Source organism: Dysidea avara, chromosome 15 (genome assembly GCF_963678975.1).
Source record: "Dysidea avara chromosome 15, odDysAvar1.4, whole genome shotgun sequence".
In the NCBI taxonomy this organism is placed as follows: Eukaryota; Metazoa; Porifera; class Demospongiae; order Dictyoceratida; family Dysideidae; genus Dysidea; species Dysidea avara.
In genome coordinates, this window is record NC_089286.1 from 4,842,744 (window position 1) to 4,865,097 (window position 22,354).

Below are 22,354 nucleotides of genomic sequence, written 5' to 3' on the forward strand. Positions count from 1 at the left end.
AAATTCGGTCACATATGTCTATACAACTTAGCTATGCTATCTATTATGAGGTAGTGTGCAACATGTAGTGGCCCCTGCAACTATACTTCATGTACACAATGACATGCACACTGTGTGCCTGTTTTTTTTTTTTATTTGAAAGAAACACATGTAGCTACGTATTAAACACACTTTAAAATTTTCATGTACCTACATATATAGTGTACATATTGCAGGTCATAATACAGTCAAGTTACCAGCTACTTACCTCTTAGAGCTACATTAGTGATCCTGATTCAGTGCTTAGCTATATGGGTTGATATCACTTGAATATAGTTATTGCCCATGGTAGATCTTTGCACCTTTCTTAGTAGCTATGCAGCTTATCTGCCTGCATGCCTACTCACTTCGTATTATACTGCACGTTGTGATAACAGAATTACTTGTATATCGGCTGGTTGGTTTGGTAACCAACTGTAACCACAGCAGCCTGCAGAGCCAGAGCCTGTAATGGCTTGAAGTCAAGGTTCACACCGGTGACAGTTTATGTTGATCTGGTGTCCACGTGAAGCTAGACATCAACATGGGCAGCATTGAAGATATGGAGCAGGCAAAGGCACTCCATGTTTAACAGAAGCTGGACCACACTGGTGAGTTAGCCACTATCTGTGGCCTGCCCAATAGAGCCAAACCAGTTCCTTTTTTATTACTGCCAGCTTTTTTCCCTTGCCTGTGAGCATGGTCCCTATGCAGTCAGGATCCATACATGCTTTTGACTGTTTACTATTGCTTATACAGAGCAAGTAAACATGGCAATTTATTACATTACTGATGTGTGATTATACATTAATATCAGTACACATGTCTGGACCTAATTATATTGTATTACTACTAGCATTGGTACCTGCCCTACATGCAGGGACCACATTATAATAACAACCAAGCATTAAACATCAGTGCCCTGCAGCAGGCATGGTGATATCATTCTTAATACCACCATCTTGCAAAGTATACCAAAATGATGGGAAGCATGCAGGTACTCTGAACCTGCAAAATTGCAGTAGCTAATACTGTAGTAATGTGTATGCTTATAACACACAGGTGTGAACAATGTGGATGGTTCTAGTAGTACCAGTCCTATTATGCAGGCTGCATCATTTGATTGACCACAAAAGACATTAATTTATTGGTACCTGCCCTACAATGTAGAAGTTGCCATGATATTGCATATATGTTGGGCACATAGCTAATGTACTGAATAGAAACCATGCATTAAAAAATTCATTGTTGCATGTATAATGAAAATAACATTACTCAAAACCAGCCTCAATTTTCCCTGACAATCATGAGGCAGTATTGGTTAGGCTAAAACAAGCTTTTAGATTGACCCGAAATGCTTTCAACAAGTTGTTATGGAATTTTTAAAATAATATATTTAATGGAATTTTCTAGTGACTGACCGGATGCCTTCAGACAAACGTAACTCGATAACGGCTAAGGCTATGGGCTTGATTTTTTCACTGTTCAACATCACTTTGGCCTGAGAGGTGCCTTTTGGCTTACCGCAGTGCGTACAGTGTATTCTTCATGGACTTAGCAGTGTTCTCCTTTGTGTCCCATTCATCTTTGCTGACAGCGAAAAGTGTTGATTTGGCAGTAGCAAGTGCGGATGCATATGGCTTCCCATTGTAACAGAAATCGTCCATATATTTCATAGTGGCTATTTTGATTGCAGAGGTGCTTTTTGAAGAGTTAGTTATTCAGACAGTTCTTGATTCGTACTGCTGTGTAACAGGTTGAAAATAGCCGACAACGAAGTGTAATGGATACTTCACTTTTCAGACAATACTGAATTGATGTAACTGGGGTGCGCGGCACCATTTCTTTCTTTTGGTATGCATGGATTGCAAACTTGCTTTTCGAACAGTTCTTGATCCGAAATGCTGTGGAACATAGCTGACAACAAAGCGTATTATACATAGATACTTCACTTTTCGGACGATCAATAATATAGCTGGGGTGCGAGGCACCATTTCAGATGCGGTATGTGTGGGTTCACTATTCATAATAACTATTTACAAAAAAATTAACAAACAAGTACACAGAAAAATTTGTAATTTTCAACTATAGAGTAGGGACCATAGCACATCGATAAAAGTACTGAAACAAGCTGGAGTAGTGCATGATATTAAATCACAGTAAAACAATAAGAAGTGTTATATTCCTACTGTGCAAGCTGAGCTTTGTATGTAACAATACTACACTCCCTAATGTTCCCTTTACTACAACCTATTGTCATCATCTCTAACATGATCTCTACATTTATTATTAACTCTTGGTATTACTATACTGTATGATATTTTGAGTAAGCTACTACTGACTATTATCACCTATTGTCATCACCTTTGTACAGCTACTACTAACTATTATCAACCAATACAGTGGAACCTGTTAATCAGGACACTTGAAAATGAGGACACCTGCATAATCTGGACGCTTGGTAATGGTCCTAAAGCATCCCTTAGCATGTTAACTGACCTGGAAAATCAGGACACCTTGATAATCAGGAGACTTTTGGTCAGTCCCAAGGTGTCCTTAATACACAGGTTTCACTGTACAGTGAGAAATATGGAATGAAATGAACACACAAAAGAAAAACCTGTTACCAAAAACTATTTTTTAAAAGTAGTAGCAGAAAAGGTTGTTGAAGAAAGAAATTAAAAGTTGTAACCAAAAGGTTTTGAAAAAGAATAAAAAGTAATACAACTGGGATTTACCTAACACCCTACCAGTTTCAAGCTTCACGTTCTACCACATGCACTAAATGTCACCTGTGGTTACAGTCTTTAAAAAGGCATGCTTAAGTTGAATGGAATAGGTGTTTACTTGCAGCTTGTATGCGGTTTACACCAAAAGAATCCAAGCAAATTTTTGTCTACACCCTTGCACTAAACGACAAACGATGGCAGCTAAAAGCTTCATTTAAACACTAGCTATTGCTACATGATGAATGCTTTGTTTGATGCCTAAACTCCTATAACGTAATTTATCCTGGACCAGCATTCCAAATACAACAGTGCTTGTAGTGAAATCATTATGTGTGTAACAAGTGCTACAATATACAGTGATGATAAACAAGTGATTAATTCAGTTTCCAGTTCAGTGTTACATTGTTTAGTCTTTAGAAAGGCACTCTCCGTACAAGTGACGCATCTTTTTGGAGCACAGGAAGATTGCCAAGATAACAAACTGCTGAGCAAGGAAAAGGCTTCCGGTAAGAGCACTTAGCAGCATCACATCCAAGTTGAATACGCTGTCAAGTGCAAAAATGGTGTACGTTAAGCCAACTACTGCACCCATAGCAAGACCAATCTTATGGAAGAGACTGCTGGTTGTTCAAGATCTCCGGGTTACTGATGTCACTGTTCACCCTATACGCATAGTAAAGATAAGCAACAAAAAACACAACTTGTGCTGTTTTATTGAAGCCAGTAACGATGATTGCAAATTGTGTTGCAAAAGATTCATGCTCAACGAAATAACACCTTCCATTTGGGAAGATTGCATCTTTGTAATTGCCAGTTGTGAAATCATAACAAACGATAACAATAAACACAAGCATTATCGTGCCAAGGTGAAACAGTGAATAATATCTAAACTGGCGTTTAAAGTCCTCCGGCCCAAGTGATCTTAGCTTGTCAGAATAATACATAACGTAAGCTGTCTGGTGTAGTAGGCAAGTACCATACGTCTCCTTACTGACAGCTGATAAGAGAATGACAACAGTACAGCCATAACAAAAAGCCAGGGAGTTAAGCGCTACTTGATATTCTGCTATTAGTAACGGTATCATAATGACAGTATGGCAGATGAGGGAAATGTTATATAACATCAACAGCTTGCCAACTGCAGTGCAGAGCTCTTTGAATATCACATGCATGATGACAATAAACACGCTCACTACAGTTACTATGACAAGGGAAGCCATTACCAGTACAAAGTACACAATGGGTAGTTGATCTGGGAACACGTCATTAGGTTTAACACAAAGGAGCTCACTGTCTTGTTTGGCAATTACCATGGAAGTGCAGCCATCTGTTGGGGTAGTAACAATGAGACTATCGGTAGTGTAGACAATACCCAGTTTCTCTCCAGTATCGATCCTCTTGATGGTACAGCCATCAACCAGGCAGTACTGTAGGGTAGTGACTTGTTGGAGGTCATCATCACTACTAGCTGGTAGTTGTTGATCAGAACAGTGAAGTGCTGTTACCTCACTGACTGTAGTAAGGATAACAATGAAGAGTAGAGTAAGCCAAGCCATCAACCTTTCTTGTTCTCCGACTAAAACTGACATCACAAATAACAGTGATTGAAAGGTATGCTGTATAACCAGCCACAGTAAACAATAAGGTGACTACTCTTTTAATGCTTTGTAGTACCTCTACAGTGAGTGATACACTCTACACATCTTGTGAAAAGTGTTTATTTGCACAATAGAAGTATGTACATGTGATAATCTCTTTGTGGAGATCAAAGAAGTTGTAGAAATTTTCCAAGATGTGTGCACGCATCTTTTATAGGTGTGTAAGAAATACTTTACCCTTAAAAGATCTACTACAAATTAAGACTTTTTCACACTTGATGTATGAACAAATCTTAATTTTCTTCCTTTCCACAGAGATCTCATGGCATCCATCCATGGCATGGATTGTTGCAAAATTTCGTTGATGTGTTTACAGAGTGTGATATTCCACTAGTTACATATCACATATAAAATACTCTTATATACAGAAATTTAGTAGCGTGAATGTGTATGTTTTTAAACAAGATACAAATCGCTGTTTGATTTTATAATTGTAAGGAGATTTATTCAGTACTTGTATAAATGTTGTAAATCAATAAAACAAAATAATGAGTTGAGATAGTGCAGTTCACACCACGCACAGATTATGTACCTGCAGACACGTTTGAGTCACACATGACATGTAAATAAATTAACATAGTGTATAAACATGAAAGCAGGCTATTTCATGGTCCTGCTTTCCTTAGCATTCAGCAGTATTTAAACATCACACATCTTTATCAGAAATTGTTGTACTCACACCCACAAGAATACATACAACTACCAGTAGATAAGCAGGCCCATGAAATAGCTCATATGTAACATCATGAAACTTGATGGACAGTAGTGATAAATTAAAAACATTGTCCTCAACCTGGTTTATATTTTTCCTCACTGCTTGGTATAACAGATTTTGTGGACATGTCAGGACAATGTACAAATATTTATAGTAGTACTGCACAACACAAGCAGAAATTGTTAAATTACAACATTCACTAATACAAATCAGCAGCACTGATACTCTGTTTGAGGTAGTTCTGGTAGAGACGTTCCTGTAGAACAGAAATGATATATGTATACTGGTAAAAAGGACAGCAACAGTTGGTGGTGTATAACAGTGTAACGTTTAGTTTGTTAACTAATCATGTACATTATACTCGTGATTGAGGTCTGTACATTATATAATAATAATAACGACTTGTTATGCAATATACACCATCATGGCTGGCTAAAGGTTGTAACTTTTGAGGATTGTAAGTCAAATGAAAGCTTTATGTGAATACACAAAAGCATTAAGCTAAGGATTAATTTTTTTTTGTTGATTAGCAAATCAGATATTGACAAGATATATTTTGGCTGCCCATCCATCAAGCTATATGTGATGATTACCTTTACCGGTCGGACATTTTTGATGATGTGTTCTTTTCTTGCTAGCAAGTCTTTCTTCTCCCTTCTACTCAGTGTAGGCTTTGACCTGTTGAGCACAAAGAAATAAGCCATGTACATCAGTGCAGTAGAACTGTAAGTGTATAAGTATGGCAATAAACCATGAAGTAAGCACACAATTTTTAATACCCAAGACACACACACACACACACACGCACGCATGCACACACTGATTAATGGTCTTACATTTCACACTATGTACATAAACAATTGTATACCTACGAGATAGGTACCTAATTACCATGTGCACACTGCACTGTGTACAGCACTAACGGTACAGTACACCTGACTATACACACAGTTATACATTACATTACACTACACTACAATACCTGACTATACACACAGTTATACACTATGTTACACTGCACTACAATACCTGACTATACACACAGTTATACATTACATTACACTACACTACAATACCTGACTATACACACAGTTATACACTATGTTACACTACACTACAATACCTGACTATACACACAGTTATACACTATGTTACACTACACTACAATACCTGACTATACACACAGTTATACACTATGTTACACTACACTACAATACCTGACTATACACACAGTTATACACTATGTTACACTACACTACAATACCTGACTATACACACAGTTATACACTATGTTACACTACACTACAATACCTGACTATACACACAGTTATACACTATGTTACACTACACTACAATACCTGACTATACACACAGTTATACACTATGTTACACTACACTACAATACCTGACTATACACACAGTTATACACTATGTTACACTGCACTACAATACCTGACTATACACACAGTTATACACTATGTTACACTACACTACAATACCTGACTATACACACAGTTATACACTATGTTACACTACACTACAATACCTGACTATACACACAGTTATACACTATGTTACACTACACTACAATACCTGACTATACACACAGTTATACACTATGTTACACTACACTACAATACCTGACTATACACACAGTTATACACTATGTTACACTACACTACAATACCTGACTATACACACAGTTATACACTATGTTACACTACACTACAATACCTGACTATACACACAGTTATACACTATGTTACACTACACTACAATACCTGACTATACACACAGTTATACACTATGTTACACTACACTACAATACCTGACTATACACACAGTTATACACTATGTTACACTACACTACAATACCTGACTATACACACAGTTATACACTATGTTACACTACACTACAATACCTGACTATACACACAGTTATACATTACATTACACTACACTACAATACCTGACTATACACACAGTTATACACTATGTTACACTACACTACAATACCTGACTATACACACAGTTATACACTATGTTACACTACACTACAATACCTGACTATACACACAGTTATACACTATGTTACACTACACTACAATACCTGACTATACACACAGTTATACACTATGTTACACTACACTACAATACCTGACTATACACACAGTTATACACTATGTTACACTACACTACAATACCTGACTATACACACAGTTATACACTATGTTACAGTACACTACACACAAGTCACTACCTGACAGTTACACTGGCCAAGTACAAGAACACTAATATCAATACAGTTAGGACTACTAAGGAGTAAGTGGACGGTAATAGTTGCCACACTGCCTGTGTTTGTGCCTGTAAGTGGATAAATTATTATGTTAGTATTTGACCACACACATATAGACAGTATAAAGTAAAGCATTAGAGCTTTGTAACATACACAACTTTGTACACAACGAGAATAAAGAATATACAGTTAGTTGTGAGGCCACTCCAACTTGATTCCCTGTTTCCCGTCCTGACGAAACAAACTTTGCCATGCAGGCGGGCAGAAAATTCCATACCCATCATTTCCACATTTCTACTACATAGCTACAAGGCGGACAATTCATGGTGACGTGGATAAAGGTGCAAGTAAATTAGTCAGATTAACCTGTGAGCATAGCTTTGCCACATGTTCAAAATATAAAACAATCATGTGATTGCTCAGTTTATGAAAAGATGAAATATTCTGGCTTGACTAAAATACCATGCATTCGGTGGACAGGAAACAGGAAATCAAGTTGGAGTAGCTCAGCAAGTACTTTGCCATTAGTACATACGTAAAATGATAAAACTTTCTAATACAGTAATCATAAAATTTAACTGTTAAATTGACCTAATTCAAAATTGACATACTTCAGAGCACAAACTACTGTCACTACACAAACACCACACCCACTAAACTATGGCTTACTCACAATTAGTTCTTTCATTACAAGTGTTCCTTCTTCACCAAGGAACTGTCTGATGATGGTAGTAAGTGTATCCTTGTTGACAGTGACAACAATTAGTAGTTGGAGAAGACAGAAACTGGCCAGACCCAGGAAATATCCCTTCACTAATCCACAACAGTTGGTGCTCACTCTCTGCCTAATATACAATAAAATGACCACCTCATTGTAGTGACCACATCAGGGAGCTGGGTCCCAAACACATGTATCATAAAAGCATAAAAGTTGACTGGGCTACAATACTAGCCCAAGTGATGATGTCACTATCACTGGGCTTTCATGTGATGTCAACAAATTCTTTACAGAGTAAATAATTATTATAGTCTTCTTCTTAGCCAAAAGTGTAAAGTATTAAAAGAACATTAAACGTATCAGAAGCCTCCTAACCTATCCTGGTCTAGTCGCCGATCAATCTCTTGTGTGATAGTGTTACAATCCTTCTCTAAAGTGTTCAGTGTTGTCTGTACAGCTTGGTTGATCGTTTTCTCCACCTCCTGACACAACTCATCTATCTGATTCTCACAACGAGGTTGCTACAAGTACAATAACAAGATAAGATATATAGCACAAATATTTATTCAAATTGTGTATAATAAGTTGATTTAACAATTAGGTAAATGTCTAAAGTGTCATACCATAGATTCCCTAAAAATTCGGCAGAAATAAATTAATTCCGTTCGTGTCTGGCCAAACGATTAGGAAAAAATGTACCAACCTGGTGCTATTGTCAAATTTTTAGGAATCTATCCCTAATACAGTCTGCACGCTTCATGGCTATGTTATTTGCGATCCGCTTACTGCTTAGGCCACTCCAAATAAATTCTCTGTTTCCTGTCCTGGAGTCAAGCATATTTGCAAGCGGGCAGGCGGTCCATTCCATTATTTCATTATAAGCTTTTCAAGCCATCATTTGCCTGGCACAACCATAAAAAACTGCATAAAAGCATGCTTAAGCTTGTTCCTTCCTTTTTAAGTTGCAAAAATAGCACAAAGGTGAAGTTCGTGCCGACTTGATAGTACTGCTTCCAAGTGAGCTGACATGGTTTCAAGTGAGCCTGTCAATATGCAACGATAACTGGAAAATAATGGAAGAATACAGAATAATGGAATATTTAGAGTTGACAGTAACTATAGATGCGGGTGGTGGACGGGAAACAGAGAATTTATTTGGAGTGGCCTTACTTTCTGGATTTCTTTCTACAGGGACCAACAGCCGGAACGCCTTGAGGCGGAACTAACGATACTGCAACACTCACTTGACCGCAGCACTATATACATTTTTTTTTTACAACTGCAAAGATAATAATATAAAACACTTAAACAGTGGGCAGAGAGGCAAACTCTACCCAGTCCTGGGATGATGGTATTGTTGGCATTACAGAAGCAACATTGCCACGTTGAACATCACTAGCAACTTTCTGCATTATCCATTATCCAGGAGGGATGGTCAATGTCATTATTACATCAATTTTGAATACAATCATCCAGACGTAATATTAAGGATTTCAACATAGAAACCACAATCAATATAAATATTATTAAACTATCTCGTGAGTCTCGCTTCCAGATGCTGCATGAAGTGTTTCATGGTTTAACAAAGCGTTATCTGAGGGTGTATCATATTACAAGGAGAAGTGGGGCCAGGAGAGATTTTATTCAGTGAACAAAAACGAAGATTGTTTTACGGTAGCCATGATGCTTGCCGCGAGCCGTGATGTCACACGATGATATCGTTGGGCACGTTCCCTGAACAATTTCACACTTGGTGCTTCATCCAGCATCGAGGTAGCATATTGTGTGAGGTCACTGGGAATCCTCAGTACTCAAGAGACCTTCGTCAACTAGTACTCCAAGTGCTGAAAAATTAGCGCACTTATAATTAAAAATTTTCCTGTGCTTGCCGAAATTTAGAGCACATTGCATTCAAAGCACGGGGAGTGCCGAATATTTAGAGATGCCGAAATTTTAGGGAATCTATGGTAGGTCACTCACTATGTACCTGTCCATATGTAGCTAATAAGGTACTCAATAAAACAGGTGGCGTAACTCATGCTAATAATACCACAACATCTACTAAGAGTTGTGATGGATGTTATGTATGCATTCTAGGTGAGAATTATGAACAGAAATATGATGTAAGTAGCTTAAGCTATACTAGCATACAAAACAATTACTGTAGCTCCAAGTCTTACAAGACCTTCTAGTCTTCTACACGTACAACATCACACAGCATACACAGATTAATAGATACATAGAAACAAACTGGCAGTCAGACAATGACAACCTTTTCTGTTAGTGACGGCACAAATATGGTTGGCATCTCAAATCCCGCTCTGTTGAGTCCTGGCCTCTTACACAACTCCTGAGTAATCTGTACCATCACCTTCTGTAGTGACAAGTGGAAATTTGATAAATACACGGTACAGAAAACATCATCTATACACATGCACACACACACAAACACACACACGCACACGTACACAGATCACACACACACACACGCACGTACACAGATCACACGCACACACACGCACGTACACAGATCACACACACGTACACCCACACACAGACACACACGTACACAGATCACACAGACACACACAGAGACACACACTCACATGTACACAGATCACACGTACACAGATCACATGCACACGCACATGTACATGGACACACGCACGCACCACGTGTACAGACAACACACACACAGATGCGTGTGCTTTACTCAATGCTGTCCAAACATTAACAAAATCAATTCATTGATTAGTATATTATATGAATTTAAAGGATGGACAACATCAGACACCTCATAATGCTTCATTTGTGTATGTGCTTGGCTAAAGGAAATTATTCTATAACACTGCATACAGTGAACTTCGAGCCCAAGCAGTATAATTTGTGCCGTGTTATGGCTTGTGTAGTAGCAAGCAAACATAACATTTAGTACAGCAGTTCTAAGAGACCTTGTGTGACAACAAAAACAAGCAAAATCACATGCACAAGATTTCGTCTAATCAAATCATTTCATTTTTGAAGTTCAAACCGCATGTAACATCTTGTTGTGGCGCAAGGTCTCTTAGAACCACTGTAGTTGATCAATCCCACTAAATACTAATTCAATTATCAAACACAAATTGTACCCTGTACAACTTCAACTATAAACCTAATCAAAATCTCGTCATGACCACATGTTCTTGCAGATACTATCATGACTACTCCCAGACGGCAGATACTATCATGACTACTACTAGACGGCAGCACTTGATTCAACTAATAGTATCTGCAACAGACTGAATGTGTACAATTAATTCATCATAATTTGCCTACTGTAATATCATATTGCATAAAGTGGCTGAATGGTGATTGGCTAATTGGTGCACACTAGTTTACAAGCTGTACACTTCAACTATACAAATCTAGTGGTTCACAAACACAACACACACACACACACACACGCTATACACACACAAACACACTACACACACACACAAACACACTACACTACACACACGCACGCACACACACAATACAACACACACAAACACACTACACTACACACACAAACACACTACACTACACACACAAACACACTACACTACACACACAAACACACTACACTACACACACAAACACACTACACTACACACACAAACACACTACACTACACACACAAACACACTACACTACACACACAAACACACTACACTACACACACAAACACACTACACTACACACACAAACACACTACACTACACACACAAACACACTACACTACACACACACACACACTACACTACACACACAATACAACACACACACGAACACACTATACAACACACACATGAACACACTATACAACACACACACGAACACACTATACAACACACACACGAACACACTATACAACACACACACGAACACACTATACAACACACACACGAACACACTATACAACACACACACGAACACACTATACAACACACACACGAACACACTATACAACACACACACGAACACACTATACAACACACACACACACACACACACACACACACACACACACACACACACACACACACACACACACACACACACACACACACACCGACTACAAACACAAACACACTACACTATACGCACACACAGAGTCACACACAAACCTGTCTATCAGTTTCAGTTCCAGCAGTATCAGATTTACTAAGGTAGAACTTAATACGATCAGTGTACTTCTCATTCAGTCGTTCTACCAGTACACCAGACCAGCTACAACACACACTACACACACCTACTGACTCACCAACAACATTTAGTGTCCGCCTACACAATGCTTGTCCCATTGGATCAAAGAAGACAAATATGAGATCAGCTAGTCCACCTAACAGGGTGACATGACAACAGTACTCTTACAGATGACTAATTATGATAATAAGCTTACTGTTATCTAGGTGCCAATTCCAAGAGTTATACTTAAACGTTTAAGTTGTTTTTGTTTAAATAATCGAAGTCCGTTTATATCACAAGAGCTCATATACAGTAAGAACTCTCTTACTCAAATACTCTAATAGAGCATTCAATCCAAACCCACTGATAAATCACTCTAATTGGTCACCAGTTCTACCATAGAAAAATTGGATGAAAAAGGTCTCATTGTACTGTAGGGCTGTAATCGGTTATACAATAATCGGTTAATCAATCGGTTATTGTTGAGGGTGATTGATAATTGGGCTATGTGTGTAACAATCAATTATACATTTGGATCACATGACCACAGAATTGTTTACAGTTTTAGTCATAAAGAGTGTATTAAAGTGAGCGAGGAGGCTGTTTATTGTTTATTTGTTAGGAGTTACAAATCAAAGCCTCCTTACTACTTATGTCAAACAGCATGTTTGATTACAAAAACACTGTCGATGTACAAAATTACATTGAAAAAGGTAAAAATGATCATTAAACCAATTAATCGGTTAATCGATCGGTTGTAGGGAGTCAATAATCGGTTATGTACATTTGGTTCAGGTCACAGCTCTATTGTACTGTGAGCAGGTGTCACTGATACACAACCACATGCATTAACACACAAAATCTTAAACAAACTACTGCAATAAAAAAAAAACAGCTTGAAATTTCTAAATGGTATGCACAGGGTTATTTACTGGGAATTGGTAATAATTTTGTACTGTATGTTCATTATTAACGATCATGCCACGTACTACAGCACAGACCCTCACCCACTCATACCCCTGTCATGCCCCCACACCTACCCAGCCACACTATAGAGTCATCCACGTTGAAGGGATACTTCATGTCTCCATCAACAAGCCCTGGGGTATCAACAAACACAACCATGCCAAACTTCTTTTGACGTGATGTGGACACCTCTGTTGTCAGGTAATTCACTACACCTGTACTTGTGTGAAATAAATAGAGTTGGATGATATGACTAACCTACCTTCAAGCTTTTCCAGTTCCTTAAAGTGTGGATAAAGCTTGAGAGTTGCATTACCCTACAATACAGATACAGTGATAACATCGTACATATACATACATGTACGACCAACATTTGGACAATTTATATTTCTTGCACCGAACATAATTGAGCATTCCATCTCAAAACAAACTTATTTACTGGTCTGACTGTATAAACTTGCCATCTCATAACTTCACTTGTGAACAAGTTATTAACTTGAAATGTTGTGATATGGAGGTATAAATTGATATGTTTTATTTATTCACCATTCCTATAGGGCAAGAAGGCTACCAAAAGACTGTGAAGCAGGCAGTTAGAAAGTCGAAACTACAAAATTGAACTAGCAGTTAGGATCTATCACACTTAGGTGTCTCCATTACTGATTGATTTAACAGAGACAGTCATACACACAAGGTAAGAAGAAGGAACACACTAACAACACTGCAATACATGACATCACATGATGACATCACTACTTACTGTTAGTGACTCCCTCTTCTTGCCACTGGTCACAAATGCAAACCCTTGGGTTTCTATGGCAACACCTGTTTTCAAAACATGTTCTTCAATATACCTACATAGAAATACATCAAACAAGTTACTATAGCAACAACTACTATCAGATGCAAAATAAAGCACATACACTTACAGTACACATCACTAAAATATTGGGACCTGATTACCTGTGTATTAGTTCAACAACTGTTTATACAATTTTTTTTAATGAATCATTACATCATACAGTATGATAGTACTGTATAGTGGGGATAAAGGTTTGGGCATGGCCCATAATAAAATATCACACAAAAACCTGCCTTGGTTTTCCCTCATGGCACATGACAGTATTGGTTAGGTTAAATCAAGTGCCTTCAGATTGACCAGAAATGTTTTCAGCAAGTTGTAAGTAAAAATTGTTAAACAGAATTTTCTATACTGCCTGCCTAACTAATGCGTTCAGTCAAGCATAACAGAAAAGTGGCTACATCTATGGTGCTACTTCTTTCACAAATACGTTTCAAATTTACTTAGGAAGAAATCTTCAGCACATTGACACCCATGTAATACATCTGCTTCGTCCTTCCTTACCATAGCGGCCATCGGTCAAGCACAGTACAGCTTCCATCTCCAAGTGTATAGGTCATTGTTACACCAACATATTGGAATACACATGTTCATCCAGTGAACTATTCTCCAAGTATTACTAGAATAAACAAACCACCTAACAGGCAAACAGCAACCTTTAGCTCCCTCCTTTTAACCCAAGCTTCAATATATCAGAGACCAAATATCCTGTGACTAATTTTGGCTGTCCAGACAATGGATGTGCCGGGATAACAGAGGTCCTGATAAGCGAGGTTCCACTGTAGTTAATACAAGGAATTAGGATGTTGTGGCATCAAAACAAAATGTGAGAAAGGGTAGCTGAGCACAAATGTTCTGTTGCCTTGTCTCTTACTAAATGTTGCACTTTTTACATTCAATCCTCTCTTGTACTGAATCCATTCAAGGGCAGTACCTACTGTGTATTGAGGCATCACCTTTAAATAAACTAAGGTTTATGGCCAGTGTTGGGCAAGTTACTTTGTAAAAGTAGCTAGTTACATATTACTTACAACTGAATTATTTAGTTACAGTTACATATTACCCATATAATAAAGTAACTATAATAATATTACATATTATATTACTTTGTGTCCACACCCTTAAGCTGTCACATGTGAAACTCACGTGACATGATTGTGTTGTTGGACAATGTGCAAATCTTGGTTATAAGTAAGAAGCCAATGAATAAGCTTCATTCAGTAGGCTTCATTACTTCGTTGTGGCTAGGCGTTACTCAGTGAATTTCTAACGAGATTAGTAACTTCGTTACTTGTAGTAATAATATTATGTAATATTAGATTCGTTACAGTAACTATATTACTTAGGTAACATGTTACATTTGTAAGTAAAGTAACTTGAGTTATATTACCTGTTTTTACAGCGTATTTCGTTATATTACTTAGTTACCACAAAAGTAATAATATTACGTAACGCATTACTCCCAACACTGTTTATGGCAATACTGCAGGGCCCTAGTGTACAATGACAATTCTTCCATGATACAGCGTTGCTGTATGTAAATGAAATAATTGATCAGTATCCTTGTTTGTAAGTATATGTAATAGGACGGATGGCTGTGGTATTCGGGATTAATAGTGCGAGCATTGTGAACAGGAAGGAGTAAAATAGTGCGAGGCGAAGCCGAGCACTATTTCCTTCCTGTTTACAATGAGAGAACTATTAATCCCGAATACCACAGCCATCTGTCCTATTGCAAATTAATCCGACAACCATAGCAACTGTTACTAGGCAACAGAAATTTAAAAATAACCACAGCAAAAGACCAATCACACTTAGCAACTGTTGCCTGGTAACCGTTGCTATGGTATCAAAATGAGTTTTGCCTTAGCAATGGTTACCTAGCAACCGTTGCTAAGCAACCATATTGTTTTATACCTTGGGCATCTATCACTATGGTAACAATAGTTTTCAAGTCGGACATTTACTTCTAATAGAAACACACCACACTATTCTAGCCAATCAAATTAGTATTATAGATTTTTGTCAAGGGACCTTGACAAACAAGTGTAATACTAATTCTATTGGCTAATCGCTTGACGTATATCAATATAATACATCAAGCTGCTATTGAGAGTTTTATACAGTAACACATTCAGTTGTTGGATTACTATATATACATGCAGTTTGCAATGCTAGCTAATTTCAGTTACAGACCGGATGAGTTGCTTAACAAACGTATGAAGTACAGGCAGGGACGTAGCTAGCCAGAAGGTGGGGGCAGGCATCCCCCACAAAACGCTTAACATTATTCATACTTGCACAAAAGGCTAATGACCCAATGATGGGCTAGCCAACATACGGTGTTGTATTATTCCAGCTTATGTAACTAACTACATAACTACTTCATTACTGATTGCTACCAGTTATCACTATCAATGAAAGTATTTTCGTCGAGCATCATCGCACGTGCTACAACTGTACTCCAACAAATTTGCCCACAATCCAGTAGAACTAACTACATTGTGAACATTTTAGTAGAAATACAATGTGTTACAGTTACTTACGTCAGCCACAGTCTGTGCTGCAGTCCTAGCACACTGGCATAGTATTACGAACTGACTCACTTCAGCCGGCGAAATTCAAACGCCATGTATTGACACGAAATCCCAGCTCTACACCTCTCCTGTTAGCAGAGTTTGTAAGTCAATTGTGATGGATCATCTGAGTGACTGACAAAGTAAAAAAAAAATTTAACTGGCATGCCACTGCACTGTACGAAGATCCAGTGTGATTAACTCGGGAAAGTAAAGTTAGTCCATTTAACACTTTATCACCTCGTAGGCAGTAGGTTTGTAGCATCATCTCGTATTACTTGTCACTTTGAGCGGGTCACTTGTTTTTTTAGGTTCGAAAAATGCACTATCACATGAGTAGTGTAGGCTAAATATAGAATTTTGTCAGAGGAGGTTGGTCACACGCAGAGTTGGGGAAGTTACTTCATGAAAGTAATATATTACATATTACTTTTATATCAGTATAATATATTACAGTTACATATTACTTTTATATCAGTATAATATATTACAGTTACATATTACTTAGAATGCAGAGTAACTTAATAATATTACATATTAAGTTACTAACTTAATAATATTAGCTATAAATATTAAGTTACTAATACTAAGTTACTTTTTTATTAAGACAGCTAAGTTAAAGTTAACATATACTGTAAACCACGTACAGTCACGTGATGCGCATCAGTCACACACGTGTACATGCAACACCTGAGCACCATTATAGAAGAAAGGTTAATGGATTAAGGTGATTACAGTGGAATGGATAATTGGCATTTATAATGCGTTACTTGTTCATCTTTACTTGTAGTATCGTTCGTTACATCGCGGTAAAGTTACTCGTTACGTATTAATATTACTTCTTTCGTTACTAGTAATGAATTATAGTTTCCAAAAGTAACTTAAAGTTATATTACTGCATTTCCAAAAGTAACGCGTTATATTACTCAGAATCGTGAATTGTAATATATATTATGTAACGCGTTATATTACGTAACGCGTTACCCCATCTCTGGTCACACGTCATAATCCTATGACGCGAAATTATGCAACCAAGCATTGTTCTATGTGTTAAAGCTTGTTTAGCAGCTAGTAAAGCAGCGCATTGCACTGAGTAGGCTTGTAATACAACTGGGACGCTCTGGTATGGATATACAATCCGTCCTTTAGAATATTAAGAGGTGTGAAGGTTAAATTAGTTCAACCCTTCCTTTGAGATCACAAGATGAATGATGACGCATAACCAACCTCCTCTGGAATTGTGTGTCTAATATTTTTGTTCGGTAAAGGTATACGGGGGAAACCCCTGGGGATTCATATTTTTAGTGCATCGTTGTATTCATTGCTTGTAATGCTCAAGAAATCATCACATTATTATAGTGATTCACAAATGAGTTGAATATTGTGTGTACTCGCGTAGTAGCGCAAACAGTAATTTGGGATGCGTGTCAGTTCCTGGTAAGCTTGTGACAGAAATTTAAAAAAATACTACTTAGTGATGGAAGGGGGGGGCAAATCCCCCCCCTCTTGGTGAGTACAGGACTTTGATTATATGTGAGACGTCACCTGCCATCAGGAAATGGACTGCTTGTAGAATGGTACACACAAAGCACATGTACGAAGGACACTGCAACCTTGCATGTACAAGTAAGTGATTTAGTCTGGCGTAGCCACCAGGCCATGGTCTGTATCAATAATGGACTACTAAGGGCCTGAGGGTTTATAAATTTCATAGACTCCACATTGTGCCCGTATAACTGTTTTAGACTCTATTTCACATTACACTCAGATCACTTACCTCATCCATGGCTGTTTCTGCTGTAGGCTCGGCAAAAGCGGCTGGTTTTCTTACGATAATACTAGCGCCATGGCAACTATGCGTCCTCACGTGACTAAATAATCGCGCTCGTTAAATCACTGCACGTGAACAACGCATAGCGATTGGACAAATCCGATTTTGAGCATATGTCATATTGTGCTTAAAGGCGTGGAGTATATTAGAAAACAAGGTGGAGTATATGAGATTTATTACCCACCCAAAACAGCCTAAATAGAGTCTAATGGAATGTAAGTGACTAGCCTTTCTGCATTATTACATTTATAATCACTGCACCTCACTCAGGAACATGATTAAACTAGAATTGTGATACATAGCTACATATACATATGCAAGGTACTATATAATAATATAATAATAATAATGAACTTTACAGTGTACATATACATACGTACATACAAGTTGCAGATGTTGGTATGATAGAATCGGGACATATGGCAGCACACTGATGGTCCACTGACATCCTGTGTCAGTGGCCGGAAGCTAAATTGTAGTAGTGATTAGCTACAAAGTTTACTTACTAGTCTAAGATTACTTAAAAGGAGGGGAAATTAACAGTTAAAGGGAGTTGTAGTTAGGTTGGTGAGGGATCTTTGAACACTTTGAGCATGGACTAGTGGTCATGAATTTACAAAACAAGTTGATGCTGTACTACTGCTAAAAACCAGACACCCAGTAAATACTATCCCTTGAATTAATCAATTCTTTATAAATTAAATTAACCACAGCATGTGTAACACTGCTATATATAACATTAGCAATTATAAGTAGTTATGTAATAGTGATGTAATGTATAGTAAACGGATCTCGTTACACTTTAATGTCATGTGTGCTGTGTAGTTTGTGAGGAGACACGTGTGATAATAATCTGTGATTCGAGGCGCTCCTGACGCATTCAAGGCTCACCCCGGGTTACACATGCTATCAGTTTTTTTGTTTTGTAACAATACATGCAGTACAGTACAATTAAACATATTTTGTAAATTGTAATTCATCAATTATTTTGTAATTCATCAATTACAATCCTGGTAGCTTACAAGGCCTGCTACATTGATTTCAGTCGTTACACGCCTGTTACAGCACGTAGGCTAGCCCCTACTAAACTGTTTCACCTGGTTTCAGTTAGCAGCCACACCCCCTTCAAGAAAACAAAGACTAAAACAGAAAGTTGAGTGCTGTCATGAAGACAATGTAAGGTTGGTTCATGATCCCTAATAAACAGTACTACTGTACTAAACTGTATGATATACAGTCTATTTCAAAATAGAAGCACAGTGCTGCCTATTCAATACTAAAACATGACCAAATAAAGGCACAGTGCTGTACAAACAAACATACCAGTTAATAAATGAGCTTTTTCCAGCAGAATGATTGCCAATCAGTAACACAGTAATCTTACGTCGTGGAACTAGCACAGTGAGACCTAGCTCCTCAGCACACTTCACCAGCCCTACAGCATGTGATCAGCATGTGACCATCATTTTACACAATAGCAACCTCTACATAATTGACACAAGTAAAAATATTATGTGGACAGTAGTCACAGTACATGTGGTATGGGTAACTATACCTGTTTGACATAACTCACTGGTCTACAAGCTCATGACACACAAAGACAATAAGACTGCCGTCTAGAATTGACAGCTTTGCAAAGCCAAAACTGTGCTGAAAATGTTTACTATGCAATAATGATGTCATATGCATATGTAGTACTGCAACATCAATGGTCTGGGGGATGAAGAATTTAAAACCCACAATTGGTAGCATTTGCTGTGAAGTCACAATAATGTAGTCAAAAGACTTTTACCGTGGTAGCAGATCAACATACCTCCTACACAACTGAGGGAGAAATTTTTTGCTGATTTCAAGGTTTTGGGGGTTAACAGCAAAAATTTTACACACTGTAGATTAATGCATTTGGGATTGTTTGCAAATCTGCTAATAATTTAACTCAGGTAGCAATACTCAACCTCAAATAATTTTCCCCTCGAAATATTTAGGCTATACGATAAGTTTGTAGGTAGAAAGTTTTTGATGTTTTTCTTCACCCAAATAGGACTCAAGATTGGTTGATTATAATTACCCTCTGACAATCAGCAACAAACACATCAAAACAAACACATCAAAAATATGGAGACACAAAAATACAATATACTTAGGGCATGACCACCAAGTGTGGCGCTTGGCCTGCAGATCAAAGTCACGCTAGGGATGGATTTTTCAAACCCTTTCTAGGTATTTGTCCCGTTTCACTTTAGTCAACGATTTTTGCTTTGGTTCCCTGGCAAGTGGTAAACACCTCGTACAGTCTTTGCCTCCAGTGTTCGCCCTTCAGTGCCTAACTGGTAAAGCAGATAAAAACAAAACATGTAATGTGTAGCTGGACATCAGCTATGTTTGGCTGATGCAGCATATTTAAAAAATTAAAAAATATATTTTAAGTACATATTTATTTGACTTAAGTATTACCATGGTCTTGAGACGTGTACAAATCATAACAGTCTTTCAGAATCTTCTCGTTCGTCGTCTGGGTAGCTTGTTCGTGAGGATTAGCCGACTCGCGTTGCTGCTTTCTGCGCGACATTACCTACACGACAATGACATTTTTTAAAGGACGCTATAGGAATACAAAAGTTGCCTTACTTTGTGTATCGCAGTTTTCAAACCAGATGTGCTTTATATAGAAATAATACTGAATTTAATGCGCTTTAAGCAATTATTTTTATGCGCTTATTCCTACACTGCGCAATTTCGCGAGTAACTTAATTTGGCCTATTGTATTTTAGCGGATTCAAACTTCCAAATTTATGCCTATCTTGATAGCTATCTACCGGTGTGGTAGCTAGCTATTTAATCTCAATAATCATTCTTCTGAGCAGAATATTATACCAGTAGTTAGAGCATGGCATGCATGCATGGTCAATGACCCAACTATGGCCATGAGACACACATATTTAATCATCTGTCACAGTGAAAACAAAAGGAAGTCACCTAGTCCAAAGTAGTTACAGCCAGTCACTAGCTACTGCTCTATATCTACTGGTGGTATAGCTAAAGTGTGAAATCAGTGAGCTACAGAAAAATTAAGATGCGCTCAATTAGCCAATTATGGGACACTTGCAGTAGTTATGAGATACCAGGGGCAGAGGAAGCATCTACCAGTTGGGTAGGCAACTGTGCACCATACTTCTATGACCACCACCAGTAGCCTTACCAGTAACTTAGTTGTGCAAGCATAATCACATGCAGGCCTAGCCCTTTTGGTGCCACCCCTTCCTATTTGGATGAATTAGATAATAAATAAATAAATAAATAAATAAATAAATAATCAGCATTTGCAGCATGTTTAGGCTCTCGCTTAGGCTAACCCCAGAGGTTTTTCAAAAAATAGCTTTCTGAGATTAAATCTGGAGACAATTTCACATCTATAAAAATAATATTGTAACTGCTAACATAATATTATACTCTAATGAAATGAATAGTCACTGACTGCTCTATTAGGGAATCGCCGCAAAAGCAATCCTGGAAAACCAGAGCAACCAGACTGCTTTCTATGGACTTAAACTGGCTACCACTAAAGCTGGGTAGGCATTTTCCTACCCTGGTTCCACCACTCCTGGATACCATACACTAAATGTAGTTTACTGCATCGAATAAGAAGAAAATTCCGGATTCCTTACAATATATTTTCAGCTCACTAATTTAAAATTGCAAAATACCTAAGCCATGGCCATTTAATGTATAATCTTTGCTGCCAACAGAGGTCTGTGAGCTTAATTCTAACTAATCAA

General features: G+C 37.7%; 1 protein-coding gene across 1 annotated transcript; it reads right to left on the reverse strand.

Moving 5' to 3' along the window:
• Nucleotides 1-5,130: 5,130 nt before the first annotated feature.
• Nucleotides 5,131-21,270, reverse strand: LOC136245717 (uncharacterized). Its single transcript, XM_066037201.1, has 14 exons — nucleotides 21,207-21,270; nucleotides 21,033-21,150; nucleotides 19,902-20,013; nucleotides 14,070-14,163; nucleotides 13,572-13,626; nucleotides 13,384-13,524; nucleotides 12,420-12,497; nucleotides 12,283-12,365; nucleotides 10,407-10,508; nucleotides 8,510-8,655; nucleotides 8,090-8,261; nucleotides 7,381-7,484; nucleotides 5,714-5,798; nucleotides 5,131-5,376 (listed from the first exon to the last, which is right to left on the reverse strand). Exons 2-14 carry the CDS (start codon nucleotides 21,145-21,147, stop codon nucleotides 5,320-5,322), a joined length of 1,344 nt encoding a protein of 447 aa, XP_065893273.1. The 5' UTR covers nucleotides 21,148-21,150; nucleotides 21,207-21,270; the 3' UTR covers nucleotides 5,131-5,319.
• Nucleotides 21,271-22,354: the final 1,084 nt, after the last annotated feature.

What these genes read in the sequence shown, in the direction of transcription:
- LOC136245717 (XM_066037201.1), bottom strand. Translation starts at nt 21,147, where the DNA reads ATGTCGCGCAGAAAGCAGCAACGCGAGTCGGCTAATCCTCACGAACAA. An exon ending in GTACACGTCTCAAGACCATG is followed by an intron (nt 20,014 to 21,032) that starts GTAATACTTAAG and finishes CACATGCTGTAG; the next exon opens with GGCTGGTGAAGTGTGCTGAG. An exon ending in TTGTAATGAAAGAACTAATT is followed by an intron (nt 7,485 to 8,089) that starts GTGAGTAAGCCA and finishes ATCCACTTACAG; the next exon opens with GCACAAACACAGGCAGTGTG.